This window comes from Schistocerca gregaria, chromosome 8, assembly GCF_023897955.1.
Source record: "Schistocerca gregaria isolate iqSchGreg1 chromosome 8, iqSchGreg1.2, whole genome shotgun sequence".
In the NCBI taxonomy this organism is placed as follows: domain Eukaryota; kingdom Metazoa; phylum Arthropoda; class Insecta; order Orthoptera; family Acrididae; genus Schistocerca; species Schistocerca gregaria.
Genome location: NC_064927.1, coordinates 324,763,866 through 324,782,798, shown reverse-complemented (window position 1 = coordinate 324,782,798; position 18,933 = coordinate 324,763,866). Strand labels below are relative to the sequence as shown.

The 18,933-nt window shown below is 40.6% G+C and overlaps 1 protein-coding gene and 1 long non-coding RNA gene across 2 annotated transcripts in view; both read right to left on the bottom strand.

The window, feature by feature from the left end:
• Positions 1-18,933, bottom strand: part of LOC126284323 (uncharacterized) — a 112,617-nt gene that overhangs the window by 21,590 nt on the left and 72,094 nt on the right. The window contains exons 2-3 of the mRNA XM_049983165.1: positions 14,701-14,916; positions 2,777-2,968 (exon numbers count right to left, since the gene is read on the bottom strand). Of these exons, the coding sequence (XP_049839122.1) occupies positions 2,777-2,968; positions 14,701-14,916 (408 nt within the window). The remainder of the gene's footprint in view (positions 1-2,776; positions 2,969-14,700; positions 14,917-18,933) is intronic.
• LOC126284324 (uncharacterized) lies at positions 1,547-2,639 on the bottom strand. The gene is made up of 2 exons (XR_007551468.1): positions 2,045-2,639; positions 1,547-1,747 (listed from the first exon to the last, which is right to left on the bottom strand). It is a non-coding gene; the product is annotated as an uncharacterized LOC126284324 (long non-coding RNA).

Below are 18,933 nucleotides of genomic sequence, written 5' to 3'. Positions count from 1 at the left end.
CAATAGAAAATCAGCACCTAATGTGGGTTGTGTGATGTCTGCCACCACAAAACTCCAATTGTATGGAATAGGAAAACCAATGTCTATTGTTGCATCTTTGTGCCCATACATTTTGATGCTGGAGTTGTTCATGACTAACTATTGTAAGGGTTCCTGCATTGTCATCTCTGTGACTGGAAGGGTGCTCACCTCTGAACTAGTGTCTATTAAAAATATTAAGCTTGAAATCTTATCAATCACATGCAACTGATGCAGTGTCATGCTGTGACTCATTGGAAAAGTAAGAAGCATGCCATCATGAGCCTTACCTTTGCTTTTTGTCCATCTGTACATTGCTGCAATTTGCCTCTTCATACGTCAGTGGTGCCATTTGTGAGTGTCGCAGTCCATGGTGTATAATTTGTACTACACTTGCTATTTGCGTATTTACATGGTTTTGTGTACTTTGTAACACAGGTGCCAAATCATCTGTGGTACCAACAGATATCATCAACAGTAGTTTGACCTCGAGTGGTCTCTGGTAGCTGTAGATTGGAGGAACGAGGCAACCATGTCCTCTTATTGTTGTCCGTCCATAACTTCAAGTTCTTTAACTGTGTGACAATTCATCCCACTGTGGTCCATAACTCTCAAAGTTCCCCAGCAATGTCCAGTGATTGTTCAGCAAGATGCGGCTCCACAATTCAGCATTGGCTTCATCAAAAACTGCAATTCGTGGTTGTCACCTTCTGTTGTGATGCTCGTTTTTGTCACTGCTACTCATGTCACAGTGGTTGATTCCAATGTGGCATGTGCTCTATCAGATGCTTGCAAGAACTTATCCAATGGTTTTCCTTCATACACTATTAATGTCAACTGTACTTGAGATGGAAGCTGTTGTCGCCAGATATGTAGCAGTAACTCATTAGGTATGATGCTACAGTCCACTATTGTTTGCAAATGTGTCTAAAATTCTGAGGGTTTCTGTCCCCACGTTTCTCCTGGTATTGTGAAAGCCTCTGCTCAGGTAGCTTCATGCAGTGAGTGATTATCAAAGTCTTCAGGGTGAGGTACACTTGTTGATGGGGTAAGTGTAGAATCACATCAGAAACTATTGTCGTCACTCTCTGGTCCAAACTGCTAATTACCAGCGTAAATTGTTCACAGTCCTCTGTGTTCCATTGTTGTCCAAAATGCTGTCCAAAATTTGAAAATCGTATGTTCAGTTGTGAGTGCATAAATGGAGGTACCCAAAATTGTAAGTGCAACACAGCTGGCATGAATGAAACGGCATGCAGAAAATTTTCAATGCCTGTGTGGGCTCGTGACACTGTAGTTATCACTGGAGTTTGTGATCTTGTTGTGTCCATATTGCTGTTGTTTCTCAGTATCAACTGTTCTAAAACTTCAATCTCATGTTGCAGCTGCAGGATTTTGTCACCAATGGTTTGTAAAAAATTACTTGCACCTACCACGTTTAGCGGATGTAATCCAAAAAAATACTGTTGCAACTTAAACCAGTCCTGTTTTTGGGGTCACCAAGTAGGTTAAAAATAAAACCCACATATACTTGGAGACATTTATTTTACTCGGATTAATGTTGGAAGTACAGCTACAAACAAAATAACAAAAATCAAAGAATAAACATCAAACCAGAAGAATCAGCTACTCGTCCCAAGAACAAACAATGCACTTCACTGGTCAATATCTTGTTCCCACACCATTGTCTATCTTCAATATTTACCAGGTTCAGCTATCCTTTTAATCCCTGCACATAATGTACATCTATTGTAATGTCTCACTTAAAATGTGAACACAGAATTACAAGAAACAAATATATACTATATTTTGCAAGTTTTATATTAATATAAATTACCTGCAACATGAAGGGGAAAATCTCTGCCACTACTTATTAAAAACAAGTAGCCATATTTTCTGCTAGGAGCTATTTCCTTGCAGCAAAATTTTGAATGAAAATTTATTGCATACATGAGCTCACATGGCTTTCAGGAGGATACTGTTATATGCAGAGGAAAAATGTAAGTAAACAAGAACCTCAGTTTACCTTGTTTTGTCCCTGTGTCAATCTAGAGACAATAATTTGTGGAAAAATGTACTCTGCTGCAGAGGCCTATGACAACCACCCATCCAATGTCAAGAGATAAATTGAAAGTCCCTACAAATTCAAAAGAAAATTTAAAAAAATTCCCATTACCACTCCTACAGATTATCTGATATTTCAATTAACAGACTGAACATTCTTGTTAAATATGTGGTAACTAGCAATGTTTATTATAAAATTGAATAATTATTGTTAAAGATGTAGATAACCATTTTATTTGAAAAAATATTAATGTATCCAAGTGAATAATAAGCTACGAGTGGATGGTAAACAGGAGCTCTTTTATATAGCTAATAAGGAAGATGACTTTTTTCCAAAGTAGTTTCCTTTCTGGTAATTTACTATGTTACATTTATCTGTATAAACACCAGTCATGGTTTACTGTTAATGTAGCATACAGACAAATTTGCTGAGAGTTGCTTCTTTTTTGTTAATGTATAGCATGCTCTGCACCTCTGAAGGTTGTCAGTCATGATGGAATCATCTGTATATGATGAATGAAGAATAAAAATTGTAAATAGAAAAAGGATATATTCTTATACATCCAAGGCCACTGAATGTAATACATTTCTTAGTACAAGATTTTAATAGTTGACATATAAACACAGGAATATGGAAAAAGATGGAAGTAAGATAGAGAAGGATATATGTAGACCTATATCTTTTGATACTAACCTGCTCTGGCACTGCTGGTTTTGGACTCAGGTTCTTCTTGGCACCACCCTCAGCTTTGTGCAGGTCGGGCCTGTACTTCTTGGGGAACTGTTGGACAGTGGCTTTCAGATGGGCCTGCTTGCTGTCTGGTGCAGACAGCTTCTGTTCTTTGTACTTCACTTCAATGTCGATTGGCTTTGCAGAGTCTTTGCCCTGCAAGTAATATATGAAAAGTGCCAAACATGTCATAAAATCCATTAGAAACTATAACATAAGAGTTTATATGTAATCAGAGTTTCAGTCTTCATTATAGGTAACAGATCATTGACCTCTTTGGCTGAAGCTTCTGTATTGTTGTATAAGTTTATTGCAGGGTAGTGCTGTTATGTCTCCCTATATACTCATCAACAGATCAGTAGTATTAAAAGTTCACAAAATTGGAGAATTAACTAACTGCAACAATACACCCAGGTATAGTAGTCAGAATGCACATGAATAATATGAAATAACTAAACAAATGTTTAAACACTTAAGACTAATAAAAACTCAAATTATATTATGGAAAATTAATGTTCAAGAAGAGACCTAATGCTGCATATGTAAAATCTTGATAACTATACTCAAAAAGTACTCAAATGTTTTGTGGAAATGATCACCTGAAGGCCACTAAAATTAATAATTAGTTATATTGAGCACATACTGATGGTACGTAATGATGAATATCAGTTTTGTAAAGTGAGGCTCTTCATGATGATGATAGTTTACATTTAGTCTCTTATTTTTACTCACTTCAGGTATCACATAGACTCAAAATTAAGTTGACAGAGTACCAGAGTAATTCACTTTCGGACTGCTGTTCAACAACTCAGCTTGTTTTCATTAACAGTTTAGTGGCTTAAGTTAAGTACTCAATATTCCTTTCACATCTGACTTTGGATTTAAATTCAAGTTTACTGCAGCTACTTTTCTGTTTTCTTTTTAACTCTTCTGTTCCTAAAAGCTACACGACTGCATTCCTCAGAGGTGTTTTTGCCTGCTCTTAGATGCTTTAGTGAGCTGTGGGCACTTACTGTTAACTCTAATGTCCAAACAGATATTCCCACTGGCAATTTATAGAAGTCCCAAACTTGTGCCATCTAGTCCATGACTAGGCCTCACAGTCTGTCCCACTGTCATTCTTGACTCCATTTTTGTAGAGGACTTTGGTGTCTGTCTCATCTCCTAATGCTTGCAGTGCCATTATGATGTGCTCCATATGGTAATGACAGCATAAGTCAAGCATTTTCTATAGTTATATGTCTCACAAATACATTATTGTCACCACAGTCAGTGCTTATTTGTTGGTTCAATATTGCTTCATAAAATAGTTGATTGCAATTGTTCAGATCTTTAACATGACCAATGATCTCATGAAGTTACTGTACAAATTGATATGAAATAATATCATTGTAGGTTCTGTGGTGGTTCCTACATCTAACCTTATCTTTTATTTTGTGCACATTTCCACAACAACATGACATTATTCTAGGAAGTGTTACTTACCAATAGGTTAATGGTTCTTCTCAAGGTTATTGAACAAGTATATATGGTTCCTTTAATGATGTTACACTGTTTCAGGTTAGCTTTCAGGTAGTAAATCTCTTCTTCTGACTACCAACACCATAAATACACATAATGGTATATGATGACAAAGTACAATATATGGACCACTTGCAGAATACACCATAGCTGATACACAGAGTTACCATAGCTACTGTAATATTACTGACTACCTATTTACTTCATAATATACATTGCATTGATTTATAAATGAATTATTTGTAAACTACAATTCTGAAACCATTACTTGAATGAAACTCTGAACATGGTGTATGCTCTGCTTAATCTTAATTACAATCATGAGTCTGTAACTAAGACAGACTACAGCTATTCTCTTGTAGTTGCTTGTCATGTAGAATGATTGAAGAGTGAATATGTGGAATCTGGAAGGATTGGAGAAGAGATAGTGGAAGTTGAAACCTTGAATCAGACTTTGAGGCATTTTTGTCTGGCTGGTAGAGTGTTGCCCATGGAACACTTGTGTCTGTATTCAGCTCCTGGTCTGCGACAAAGTTTTAGTTTGGTATGTATGAGGTGCATAAAAATCATAATAATGGAAGAGCAGGGTAGGGCATATGGAATCAAGTGACAGGTCACACAAGTCATACTTGCATAATAAAAACATTACAGTTAAAATCTGACTAATAACCATAAATCAAAAATACATAATTGTTGGAAATACAGCCATGTACTGACAAAAAAATCAGCCTGCACATACAGGAGTGTGTCAATTTAAGCTAACTGCACCCAAATAATAGTTATTATTCTTAATAACTCAACTACTGGTTTCTAATGGTCAGATTAGCCTCAAAACCTCTTGCGAAAATCTCTTTATGGGGTATTGTCATCCATACACTTATTGCTGATTGTTACTGTTTTTTTTGACCAAAGCTCCATAATAGTGCATTTTCAGCCTATGGTTCTCTGGCAGATTTTACTCAAAGCAATGTCCCTTATTATGCTCTGACCTTACTTTCAGGTTTTTTCTTGCACCTTGCACACCAATATAGCACATACTCTCCCAGGAGCAAAATAATATTCTACCTAAAAAACAAAACAAAACATAAACCTGTGCCAAGCCAAAGCTGTTTGCCACACTGGGAATCACACCTACCTTTAACAGGCAGCGTGTTACCAACTGAACCACCAGAACAAGTTTCACACAATATACCTCAATATTTCATCGCATCACTTTCTTCTCCCCATTCTCTGCCAAATCTGATAGATGGAGTCTAATTATACAGTGGGGTTACAATAAAAAAGTTCTTTATCAGTGACAATACTAGTGATACAGTTTTATTGAATCCTCTGCTATTTTTATATAAAGAGCACCTGCAAGCACTCAATTCACAAATATAGCTTTGCTTCAGAAAAAACGCAATTTGTTCATAATTTAAATTTTCAATAATAATACTTGGTTCTCACCTAACATAACAAACACTGTTAGCTATAGCATAAAATTACTTAAAATTACTGTGTCTTTTCATGCTTGTCATTTAACTAACCACATATTTATTCCATAAGGTTGCATTGCATAACACAAGTTTTCACTTTTGGCTTTACTTTCAGAAATTATGACTAACTTTTATTGAAAGTCAGGATCATCTCTTACTTGCACTGACATAACATGTTTTGTCAGAATACTTTCATGAGCTAGTCCCACAAACCCTGCAACAACAGCTGCTGCTCTACTTATCTTACGGGGTCTTTTGGAACAGTTGAGGTATCTCAGTCAAAGTGGGAGGTCAAGTACTTCATTTCAGACAAACTGTTTCATTTAAAACATGATTTTTAATTGAGTAAAAGAGTAATAAAAATGCACTGATAATTTTCAAAATACTTTACCTTCACAAAATCCAACTTCAGATTCATACTCCCAAAATTTAATGCAGTCATTTAAAAATTGTAGTAACTGTGTTCTGCTTAACTTTAATTTTGGTACTTTGTAGTGATTTGTGTTTTTGTGTGTTTTCAGCCCTTTTTATTAAAATTCACTGAATCTTGTATATAATTGGCCTTCTGCTCAACTCAAAATTATATAAATGTAAGTCAAGCAAAATCACAGGTTGTAGTTATGACATATGGCTCAGTTGGCATCCTAACAAAGACATCACAAGCCACAATTTCAAAAGAAGTGGCCTCAGATGAAGAAAGGCAGTGATTTCTATGAGAAGCTAACACATTCTGTGTGTTAGTTGAGACATCTTCATTTTCATTTAAATAATTGTATGGTACCAACAATGATGGTAGCCGTACTGGTGTGATTCAGACACATTTTTATTGGTGTTGGAAATTTTTGTTTGTTATCTAAATCTTGGGGTCACCTCATATACAAAATGAAATGGTGGACTTGTAACCCTGCACACAAACAAAAGACAAGTTCATCCATGAGAGTCATCTATCTGGATACATACCAGTACCAATTTAAATTCATTGGGACTGAATCATAGTGTAGCCACTTTTAATATAGGAGTTGGCAATGAGCATTTAAAAAATGAGAATTTAGACTACTGTGGGGAGAGGAAAGGGTGCAGAGTACAAGCTTCACCTCCCTCTCAAAAGACTGGCAGCCTATAACCATCGTTTGTGCTTCTGGGAAAGCATAAATGATACACAGGGATAGTTATTGCCATTTATTTTTGGGGGGAGTTGTACTCAAATCTCATAATGAACCTGGAGTTGCCTCTTCACTAGTTTCAAAAGCAGAGAAGCAATCAGTGACCTAATCGACAACAGTCAATTGTTTGCACAGGTTAGTAGTGCCATAAACAAGGCGCTGCAAGTTCAACATCTTTCAGTATCTTACACAGTCATAGTTCAAAACACTCCCACCTGAAACTGCCACACTGAAGTGTTTGGACAGTACTTACAAACAATGGAAAATCCAGGATGGCATGTAACAACCACTTATCTGATGGCTCATACCCCTGTAATAGAGGTAGAGGGGTGAAGGAACAGAAGCTTCCAAATGACTGGAAAAGAGCACAGGTAGTCCTAATCTTCAAGAATGGTCTTGGAGCAGATCTGTTGCAGAATTTTAGAACCTGTTTTTCGCTCGCATATCATGTCGTTTCTGGAAACCCAGAATCTACTCTGTAGGAATCAACATGGATTCCAGAAACTTGGATTCCAGAAACTTGCTTTATTTGTTCATGAGACCCAGAAAATATTAGATACAGGCTCTCAGGTAGATGCTATTTTCCTTGACTTCCGGAAGGTGTTTGATACAGTTCCACAATGTCGCCTGATAAAGTAAGAGTCTATGGAATATCAGACCAGCTGTGTGGCTGAATTGATGAGTTTTAACAAACAGAACACAGCATGTTGTTATCAATGGAGAGATGTCTACAGACATTAAAGTAACCTCTGGCTTTTCATTATATATATATTATGTAAATAAAATAGAAAGAAACTTCCACATGGGAAAATATATTAAAAACAAAGATTCCAAGACTTACGAAGCGGGAAAGTGCCAGTAGACAGGCACAATAAAATAACACACAAACACACAAGCTTGTGTCTGTGTATGTATGGATGGATGTGTGTTTGTGCGCGAGTATATACCTATCCTTTTTTTCCCCCTAAGGTAAGGCTTTCCACTCCCCGGGATTGGAATGACTCCTTACCCTCTCCCTTAAAACCCACATCCTTTCATCTTTCCTTTTCCTTCCCTCTTTCCTGACGAAGCAGCCGCCGGTTGCAAAAGCTCGAAATTTTGTGTGTGTGTGTGTGTGTGTGTTATTTTATTGTGCCTGTCTACCGGCGCTTTCCCGCTTGGTAAGTCTTGGAATATATATATATATATATATATATATATATATATATATATATATATATATATATATATATATATATATATATATGACCTAATAGGTAGTGTTAGAAGTTCCATCCAGCTTTTCGCGGATGATGCTGTAGTATACAGAGGAGTTGCAGCATTAGAAAATTGTAGCAAAATGCAGGAAAATCTGCAGCGAATAGGCACTTGGTGCAGGGAGTGGTAAACTGACTCTTAACATAGACAAATGTAATGTATTGCGAATACATAGAAAGAAGGGCCCTTTATTGTATGATTATATGACAGTGGAACAAACACTGGTAGCAGTTACTTCTGTAAAATATCTCTGAGTATGCGTGCGGAACGATTTGAAGTGGAATGATCATATAAAATTAATTGTTGGTAAGGTGGGTACCAGGTTGAGATTCATTGGGAGAGTCCTTAGAAAATGTAGTCCATCAACAAAGGAGGTGGCTTACAAAACACTCGTTTGACCTATACTTGAGTATTGCTCATCAGTGTGGGATCCATACCAGATCAGGTTGACGGAGGAGATCAAGAAGATCCAAAGAAGAGCGGTGCGTTTTGTCACAGGGTTATTTAGTAAGCATGATAGCATTACGGAGATGTTTAGCAAACTCAAGTAGCAGACTCTGCAAGAGAGGCGCTCTGCATCGTGGTGTAGCTTGCTGTCCAGGTTTCGAGAGGGTGCATTTCTGGATGAGGTATCGAATATATTGCTTCCTCCTACTTATACCTCCCAAGGAGATCACGAATGTAAAATTAGAGAGATCTGAGCGTGCACGGAGGCTTTCCGGCAGTCATTCTTCCCGCGAACCATAAGCGACTGAAACAGAAAAGGGAGGTAATGACAGTGGCATGTAAAGTGCCCTCTGCCACACATCGTCGGGTGGGCAGAGTATAAATGTAGATATAGATGTAGATGAATAGACCTAAATGCAAGACCTGTCCCATACATCCTCCCACCACCACCTATTCCATTCCGATCATAAACGTCACCTATCCCATCAAAGACAGACCTACCTGTGAAACAAGTCAGGTGATCTAAAAGCTAAGCTGCAACCACTGTGCTGCATTCAATGTGGGCTTGACAACCAACAACTTCTCTGTCTGCATGAATGGCCACCAACAAACTGTGGTCAAGAAACAAGTGGACCACCCAGTTGCTGAGCACAGTACCAAACATGACCTCCTTTATTTCAATCACTGCCTCACAGCCTGTGCCTTATGGCTCCTTCCCACAAATGCTAGGTTTTCCGAACTACACAGGTGGGAACTTTCCCTACAATATATCCTACATTCCCGTAACCCTCCTGGCCTCAGCCTTTGTTAATATTGTCTTCACCTATCCAGCCTCTCTGTTCCCATTTCAGACTATACAGCTCTCATATCAGCATCAGCCCCAGTCTTTTTATTTCTCTCCTTTTCTGCTACCTGCTCTCCCTACCTCTCCCTTGCCCTCCGTCTACAGACAGCTGCCCTACCCTCTCCAACTTGTCCCTGTGCACTCCCTAACAGCATTGCACTCTCTGCCACTCCTACTAGGCCTTCCCCTCCCCACCCCTGCCTCCTCCTTACTCCACCCAGTCCCCACTCCCATCATGCACTGGTGCTGTTGCTGGCAGTGTGGCTACAGTTGCCTGTAGTCATGTGTGTGTGAGTTGTATTTGCATGAGTGTGTGTGCACGTGCGTGTGTGTGTGTGTGTGTGTGTGTGTGTGTGTGTGCACGTGCGTGTGTGTGTGTGTGTGTGTGTGTGTGTGTGTGTGTATGTGTGTGTGTGTGTGTGTGTGTGTGTGTGTGTATGTGTGTGTATGTGTGTGTGTGTGTATGTGTGTGTGTGTATGTGAGTGTGTGTGTGTGTATGTGTGTGTATGTGTGTGTATGTGTGTGTGTGATCTATTTTTGACCCTGTGCCCACCTCTCCACATCAGAGTAGCAATTGCACCTAACATCCTCAATTATCTGTTGGATACATTCAAACCTCTTTCTTTCTGCATAGTTTTTATCCTCTCCTTCCATGGGTACCTAGAAGTGATGACTTGATGTCTCAACACTAGTTCTATCAGCCTGTCCCTTCTTCTTGTCAATGTTTGTTCCTCTTGTCATCAGTTCTGAGGAGAACCTCTTCATTTATTATGCTATCAGTTTACTTTATTTTCAACATCCTTCTGTAGCATCATATTTCAAACAATTAAGTTCTCTCCTTCTCCAATTTTTTCACAGTCCGTGATTCACATCCATACAGTGGAGCACTCCAAAAATACATTCTCAGAAATTTCAGGGTTAATGTCAATGTTTGATACCAGTAGCCATCTTTTGCCTAGGAATGCCCACCTTAGTTTGACTGTCATGTAATTTTGCTCCCAAGATAATAGAAGCAAAATTATTTCACTTCATCTGCTTTATAGTCCCCTATTTTGATCTTAAGTTTACTAGTAATCTGTTTAATGTAACTCCTAATTACTTTTGTTTGTCTTTGATCTACTCACAATCCATAATGCGTGCTCATTAGATTGTTCATTTCATTCAGCATTTCCTGTGACCTTCTTGGTGTACACTGAGGATACCAATGTCATCAGCAAATGTTATCAATGGCATCCTTTCACCATGTATTTCAACTTTTTCCAGACACTTTCTTTTATTACTAACGTTGCATATAGTTTGAACAGTAAGGGTGACAGAATACAAGTCTCAAGGGTGACAGAACACATTTATCTCTTATACTATTTCTAATCCAAGCACTTTGTTCTTGGTCTTCCAGTCACATCTGTTTCTCTAAATTCTTGTACATATTCAGCACCATACTACCCAAATTTTGCTTAAAGGTTACACTTCTTTTCCTGAGTGTATCAAACATCTTACATCATTTTACATTGTCAAACAATTTTTGTAGGTCAACAAATCTGATGGCGTCATGATTTTTCTTAAGCCCTGCTTCCATTATCAAGTGCAAAGTGAGAACTGCCTCTCAGGTACCTTTGGTTAAAGCCAAACTGATCATTATTTAACAGGTCTTCAATTTTCTTTCCTCACACTGAGACTGTAGAGCAGCAAACATTTCCCACCCATGTTTTACTGAAAATACTAGTCCTGCAGAATCATCAAACCCTAATGGGACTTTGGAAGAGCGTGAGGGGAAGACTATGGTGAGCTGCAATTGTGAACTGTAAGGAATGGTAGGGTATGTAGGTACCAGTACATCTCTAATTCTTTAAAGGATTAATTTCCGTGTCTAAAACATCTGATTGCTTTAAAAAAGAGCTCATGAGTTAAGTATTTGACTTTGACCATGTAAGTAAGGAAAAGCTGAGGAATGAAACTTGAAACTTCCTGGCAGGTTAAAACTGTGTGCCAGACCGAACTCGGGACCTTTACCTGTCACAGGCAAGTGCTCTACCAACTGAGCTGCCCAAGCAAGGCTCATGATCTGCCTTCACAGCTTCAATTCTGCCAGTATCTTTTCTCCTAACTTTCAAACTTCACAGAAGCTCTTCTGCTCTTCTGCGAACCTTGCAGAACTAGCACTCCTGGAAGAAAGGACATTGAGGAGACATGGCTTAACCACAGAATGGGGCATGTTTCGGTATGAAATTTTCACTGTGCAGCGGAGTTTAGAAATAGTTTGAAATTATATTTAAGATTTGTTAGAAGACTCGTTAACTGCTGTCATTATGAAGTACTGGGATGAATATTGCCCTGGTAATTTGCACTCTGAGGCAAAAACTAATGTTTATGATTGAGCGATTTGGTGCAGTGGTTAGCACACTGGACTCGCACTCGGGAGGACGAGGGTTCAAACTCGTGTCCGGCTATCCTGATTTAAGTTTTCTGTGATTTCCCTAAACTGCTTCACGCAAACGCCAGGATGGTTCCTTTGATAGGGCACGGGCGACTTTCTTCCTGTGCCGACTTTGTTTCCCATCCTCCCCTAATCCGATGGGACCGCTGATCTCGCTGTTTGGTCCCCTCCTCCAAAACCAACCAGCCAATGTTTATGACATCACATCTGCTGAACTATGTGTCGTACAATTATATAATTTTGCAGGTACTTTCAGTGGTATATCTTGATACCGTCCGCAAACTGTTACCAGTAGATTTGGTAGTAAATAAGTAATACATTAAAATTTCACACTTAATGCTGAAGTTTGACTGCACAAATTGCGAAAATATGGTAGCTAAGTGATACATCTTTTTCCTTTCGTCGTTTTGTGGAGTGCGTCAGCGAGAAAAAGTTTCGTTAACTTTTGAAATTGTTTATTAAGTTTATCGGAAGTCACTAAGTGCTCCCATTTTCAAATACCATATGAATAAACTCTGAGTATTTGAGCGCAGTCAGTTACGTTGCCTTAAGACAAACACCCAGTTTTTAACTGTAATATTTGTGTTATTGCGTTAAATTTTTGACTTAACATTATACCTGTTAATGATTAGATTATAACAGCATATTAAAAGTTTTAATAATAAGTAGATAATCACGTGAAATATTGAAAATCAAATTTTTGTTGTTCCTGGAAACCGTTACGTAGGCAACCTGCAACTGGTACTAGGTTCCGGGATAGCGGTTTAGTAATATAGATTGTCAGGTTGCGGCCTGGTATACAGTTTTAACTTGTACGTGTGAGGAGTAGGCCTACGGCGTATTCTCCTCTGACAAGGAAACACCACCAACTCGACCTCCTATTTTAAGTAGAAAAAAGCATACATGCAAGATTTCAGCCCCAGAAATCAATCCCGCGCGACAATTTGGACATTATTCTGATATTACACAGCTATGACGTTCTGGAAGTACAGTTTTTAAACTTGCTCCTATCTCTTGTTTGTCACTCGCTCTGCCCCACTGCGCCCGCTTAATGCCCGAGTGCGAACTTTTGTACGCAAGAGAAACCAGTGCCCTTCTATTGATCAATAGCGCAACTCCTGTAAATATATTACCTGTTTGTTTCACAATTGCCGACGGCAGAAAGCGGAATGTAAGTTTTGTTTACAGACTGGCACGACAGAACGCGTCCGACAAAACTCGACAGTACACGAACGACTCACGAGGCTCGGCATTGCACAGTCACGTCATTGTCATAGAGCGTTTCTACTGCTATGTATTCTAAGCGTCTGCTCAAATGTACAGTGATCGCGCAAATATACATTATCCAAGAGCACGCTGAGACGCAAAAGTCTTGATTAATAACGTAGTTCACTACTGTCGAGAAGAAAAACGGAAAATTGCTAATACCGTTAGAAAGAGCTCTCGAGAGAGCAGCAGCCGCAGTAGAAAAGAGAGTATGGACTTTGTTTAATGCTGTGAACGATATTTAGAAAACCCCACGGAGTGATCAGAAAAATTGTGACACCAAGGAAGAAGCGACTGAGGAAGGAAACGAAGTTTGCTCGACGACTTTGATGATCGTTTATTGAAAAGGACGTTAAAAGAGAACTCTTCCAAAGCTTTACAGTTCGTTGAAGAAGGATACAGACATTAATTTCACGGGGAAAAGAACCACTTTCTGGAAAATCTGAAGAATATGGGGTTTCGTTTTCAAAAATGTAGAAGTACACGAACATTTTTGGTGGACAGGGAGGGCGTTGAATATGACGAGCACGTTTTCTTAGAATTTCGAGAGAAAACAAGAAAAGTGCGAAGAAAGGCGTCGTGTATAGTGGCGAAACATGGGTGCATATTACTCGCGCAAACAAAGTTGACACTCGTCGCGATGGCTGGTTGGAGCGACTGTAAATGGGAAATGCCTTTACGGTCGCTCCCGTCAGCCATCGCGCCGAGCGTCAGCATTGTTTGCGCATGTAATACACACTACACTGTCAGTAAATGTTGGCAGCATAGTGGCGTACCAGATGACGTATAAAAAAGTTCCATTTCCGACCCTGTTATAAAAACTTCGTAATACCGACTTTTAAATCATGAAAAGGATAGTTGTTATTCACCATATAGCGGAGATACTGAGTCGCAGATAGGGGCAACAAAAAGACTGGCAGAAGTAAGCTTTCGGCCCACAAGGCCTTCATCAGAAATACACAGAGTTCTGCTTCAGCAGCCAGAGACTGTGGTCAAGTGTGTGTGAGTTGCTTTTGCGTGAGTGTGTTTGTGCATGTTGTTTATTTTCGGTAAAGGTCTTGTTGGTCGAAAGCTTAGCCTACTTTCTCAACAATCTTTTTGTTATGCCTATCTGCAACTTAGCATCTAGCTATATGGTGAGTAGCAACTATCCTTTTCATAACTTTATCGTATTCAATCCTGGATTTTCCACTGTTCGACTTTAGATCATTTTCTTGAAAGAAAAATACCTGAGTACTCTATAATTTTTTATGTTTTTTCCTTTCCCTGTGAGCGGGGGGGGGGGGGGGGGGAGCTCCCCTTGCCCTTGGGTATGGGCGCCCTTGGTCTTAACTGTGTATTTAGCAGTATAACGGTCCAAGTTTTTGTGCGGAATCGAATTTTGGAGCTGATATCTTGCAAGTGTGCTTTTTCCTCCATAAAATACGAGGTCGAGTTGGTGATGCTTCTTTGTGAGCTGTTTACAAGCCTAGACACTTACGTTCAGCTGGAAACCGACGGAGACACCGACCGGGGGCGGCTGCAGCTCTTCGCTGGGCTCGTCGCCCCATTTGGGAATGCCCATCTCGTCGGAATCGGGGATCTTTGGGATCACGTCTTCCCAGCTGAAGTCGCCGGCCGATTGAGGGATTGGCGGCGGCTCCAGCTTGGTGCTGGGGACGGGGAGCAGCCCCGTCGGTGTCGGCACCGCCTGAACCTGCGCAAGGAAGCGAGACGCACAGTAAGAAACCAGCTTCCCAGTACACTAGTTCGAAACAACTGACATGCAATATCCTGGGTACAAAGATGAGTCTGGAACAGCGTAGTATCTAACTGATTAATATATTGAGAAGGTATCTCGAGATAACTGGTATTTTTCATATGCTGTCTGTGCTGCTGTGCTGTGACGAAAAGGAAAATCTCAACACCAAGAAGGAGCTATGCGTCATAAGCGAAAGTCGGTAGGCGTCTTTCTGCATCTCTAAGATGAAATCTATTAGAATTCCGCGCCAGTCGCAATAGAGTGGCACTACAAGCAAACCAGGTTTGCGTTAAATACAGGGCGATTATAATTGAAGTTAAACTTTCAAACCACTGCAAAAAAAAAAAAAAAACATCACTAGTCAAAATGACATCAAATTGCAACGGAATATTATCGGCGAAGGGGGAAAAGGTATGGCAGAAAAAATAGTTACAAAATGTAGCAATAGATGGCTCTGTAAGCATCACAATTTAGTACTGGTTGACTACAAATGACAAATGAATGATACAACAATGCCTAAGGTATACGTTGCCCGCCCGGTTGGCCTTGCGGTCTAACGCACGGCTTTCCGGGCGGGAAGAAGCGCCTGGTCCCAGGCACGAATCCGCCCGGCGGATTTGTGTCGAGGTCCGGTGAACCGGCCAGTCTGTGGATGGTTTTGAGACGGTTTTTCCAACTGCCTCGGCGAATGCTGGCTGGTTCCTCTTATTCCGCTTCAGTCACACTATGTCGGCGATTTCTGCGCAAACAAGTTCTCCACGTACGAGTACACCATGTGAGACGTTCCCTGAGGGGGTTCCGGGATCCGAACCGCACAATAACTCTGGGTTTGGTGTGGGGCGGCGGAGGGGTGACGTGGACTGCGGTAGTCGTCATGGGGTTGTCGACCACTGCGGCTGCGGCGGGGACGGAGCCTCTCCGTCGTTTCTGGGTCCCCGGTTAATATACAATACAATACAATACAAGGTGTACGTTTGACGTTAAAAAAACTGTACTACTCAGTGTGCATGGGTGTACAGGTATGATACGGTTAGTTACGTCAGCCCATCCCCTACGGCAAGGTCGTATCACATCGGATGGGAAACATCGGTTTTTAATTGTCCTGAGACCAGAAACCGCATAAAAGCCACCACTCACATTGGTTAATAATTGTCCTGAGGCCAAAAACCGCATAAAAAATCATCAATCACATCGGGTTTTAACTGTTCTGAGGCCAAAAACCGCATAAAAAGCGTCAATCAAAATCAAATCGGATTATTAATTTCCGTGTGGCTGGCGCAAAACATGTTCAAGATGCTTTCCACCGCTTTCTGCAACAAGTTGAAATCCAGAAACAGCATGTTCCACAACTGATCGAAGTGTTTCTGCAGTCTCATTCAGGAAGTGTTGCGCAATGCGTGCCTTCAATACAGCTAAGTTTGCAATCGGAACACTGAACACATCTTTCAAATAGCCCCACAGCCAGAAGCCACAAGGATTAAGATCACGTGATCGGGACGGCCAGGCTGTAGCGAAATGCCGGATGATAATTCCAGCATTTCCGAAAGGGCGCTTCAGCAGCTGTTTAACTAGATGTGCAATATGCGGAGGTGCGCCATCTTTCATAAAAATGATCACATTAAAACACATCCGCGCTGTTGGACAGCTGGAATGATGTGGTCGCGCTAAAGACACTCGTAACGCTTACCATGGTGCAGGTAATAGGACCGGAAACGCCTGTCTACGAAAAAATAGGGTCTTATGTTAAATGATGCCGTAAACCCGCACCACACAGTGACCTTTTCAGGATGAAGTGGTACTGGTCGATTTGATTGTGGATTTTCCTCTGCCCATACTCGACAATTCTGTGTATTGACATATCCTGTCAGATGGAATTGCGCTTTGTCTATCCACAAAATCTTCCACTGCCAGTCATTCTCCATTTCTATGCGAGCAAGAAATTCTAAAGCAAAGGTCTCTCTTGCTGGTATGTCAACAAAAAATGGTTCAAATGGCTCTGAGCACTATGGGACTTAACATCTGTGGTCATCAGTCCCCTACAACTTAGAACTACTTAAACCTAACTAACCTAAGGACATCACACACATCCATGTCCGAGGCAGGATTCGAACCTGCGACCGTAGCAGTCGCGCGGTTCCGGACTGAGCGCCTAGAACCGCTAGACCACCACGGCCGGCGGCATGTCAACAGGAAGCAACTCGAGCACAGGGGTAATTTTGAATGGATACAAAGAAGGATGTTTCGTAGGGTTTTACGCACCGTTATGTCCGATATTCCGGCAATTCTCCATGCACTACACGTTTGCACTCCACCACTAATGTCCTGCATTGGTGTGGCCACTGCTTCCACTGATGTCGAATCAATTCGTTTCCTCCCTTTACCAGGTTGCATACCAAAAGTACCCATCTTTTCGAATTTCCGAATCATTTTCTCCAGACCCATGGCAGTTATCGGATCAACGCCTTTTTTCAAACCCTTCAGTGTCCGGGACTTCTGCAGGGCGACGTGTGCACAGTCATCATTCGTGTAATACAGCTTTACATGCAGAGCTCGATCCTGCATTGAGACAGCCATGGCGAACGTCGCACACGTGAAAGGAAGAAAAGCTGTGTACCCGGCGTGTTTATACCAACTTCAGTAGGTCGTGCGCATGATAGGTGTTTTGATTTACCTATTCTGACACATACAGCGTCAATTTTTACACTATTTTTTCCGCTGCCATACGTTTTCCTCATTCTCCGATAATATTCCGTTGCAATTTGACGTCAGTCTAACCAGTGGTGTTATTTCTTCAACGTTTTGAAGGTTTAACTTTAATTATATCACCCTGCAGTAGCAATGTGAACAGCACTAGGCACCACAGTGACACAGCGAACCGTTACAAATCGGTTACATCAAGCGAGAGCTCATTGGAGGTCTGTTGTGTTTTCTGATGAAAGCTGGTTCTGCTTTGATGCCAGTGATGTTCGTGTGTTGGTTAAAATGTGGCCAGTTGAGGGCATGCAGCCAACATGTCTGCATGATGGACACACTGGATGTATATCTGGGGCTATGGTGTGGGATGCGATTTCGTATGACAGCAGGAGTAATCTTGTGGTTACCCACGCACCATGACTTCAAATCTGTACGCCAATCTGGTGATTCATTCACGGACTCCATTTCAGGGAGCGTTTTCCAACAGGTTAACGCTCGCTCACAGACCGCAGTTGTAACCCAAAATGCTCTATACTGTGTCGGCATGTTGTCTTGCCCTGCTCGGTCACCAGATCTGTTTCCAATCGAGCACATATGGGACGTCATCGAATGACAACTCCAACGTCATCCTCAAACAGCATTAACCATCACTTTATTGACGGACGAAATGCAACAGGCATGGAACTCCAACCCTCAAACTGACATCCGGCATCTTTACAACACAATGCATGCATGCGGTTACGTTATTAATGAACCAACATTTCACATTTGCCAGGGCTTAGCTAGCGCATACATTAACCTGTGATCTTGCACTGTTAATCACTTAAATATGTTACCTAGACAGATGTATTCCCGGAACTTCATTAATCTGTTTTATTTATTTTTTGGTGTTGGTTTTTTTTCCATCAGTGTGTTTTAACTACTCCGTTTATTTAGGTGTTTATACTAGTAGTCAAAGAATCAAACTTGAACGTCTTCATATATTTTTTGTTTATTTAGCATTCGGATTGAATTTTGATAGTGAAAATAGTTACTATTTTCGTCTTTAGGTTCCTCCTGCTATTACAAATGACCCTATTCAGAAAATGGAAGGAAATGAACGAATCTGAAATACTTTTGCTGTTTTTTGATGATGGTTATTCAGACGTTCCTAGTGAGAATAAAGACCAGATGTCTGTTTCTACGGTCCTGAGACCGATTCCAGTGACAGCGACATCATTAGACCTATAAACATAGGAAGGTGGTCATGTTTTCAAGGGATTTCGACAACAGCGATGA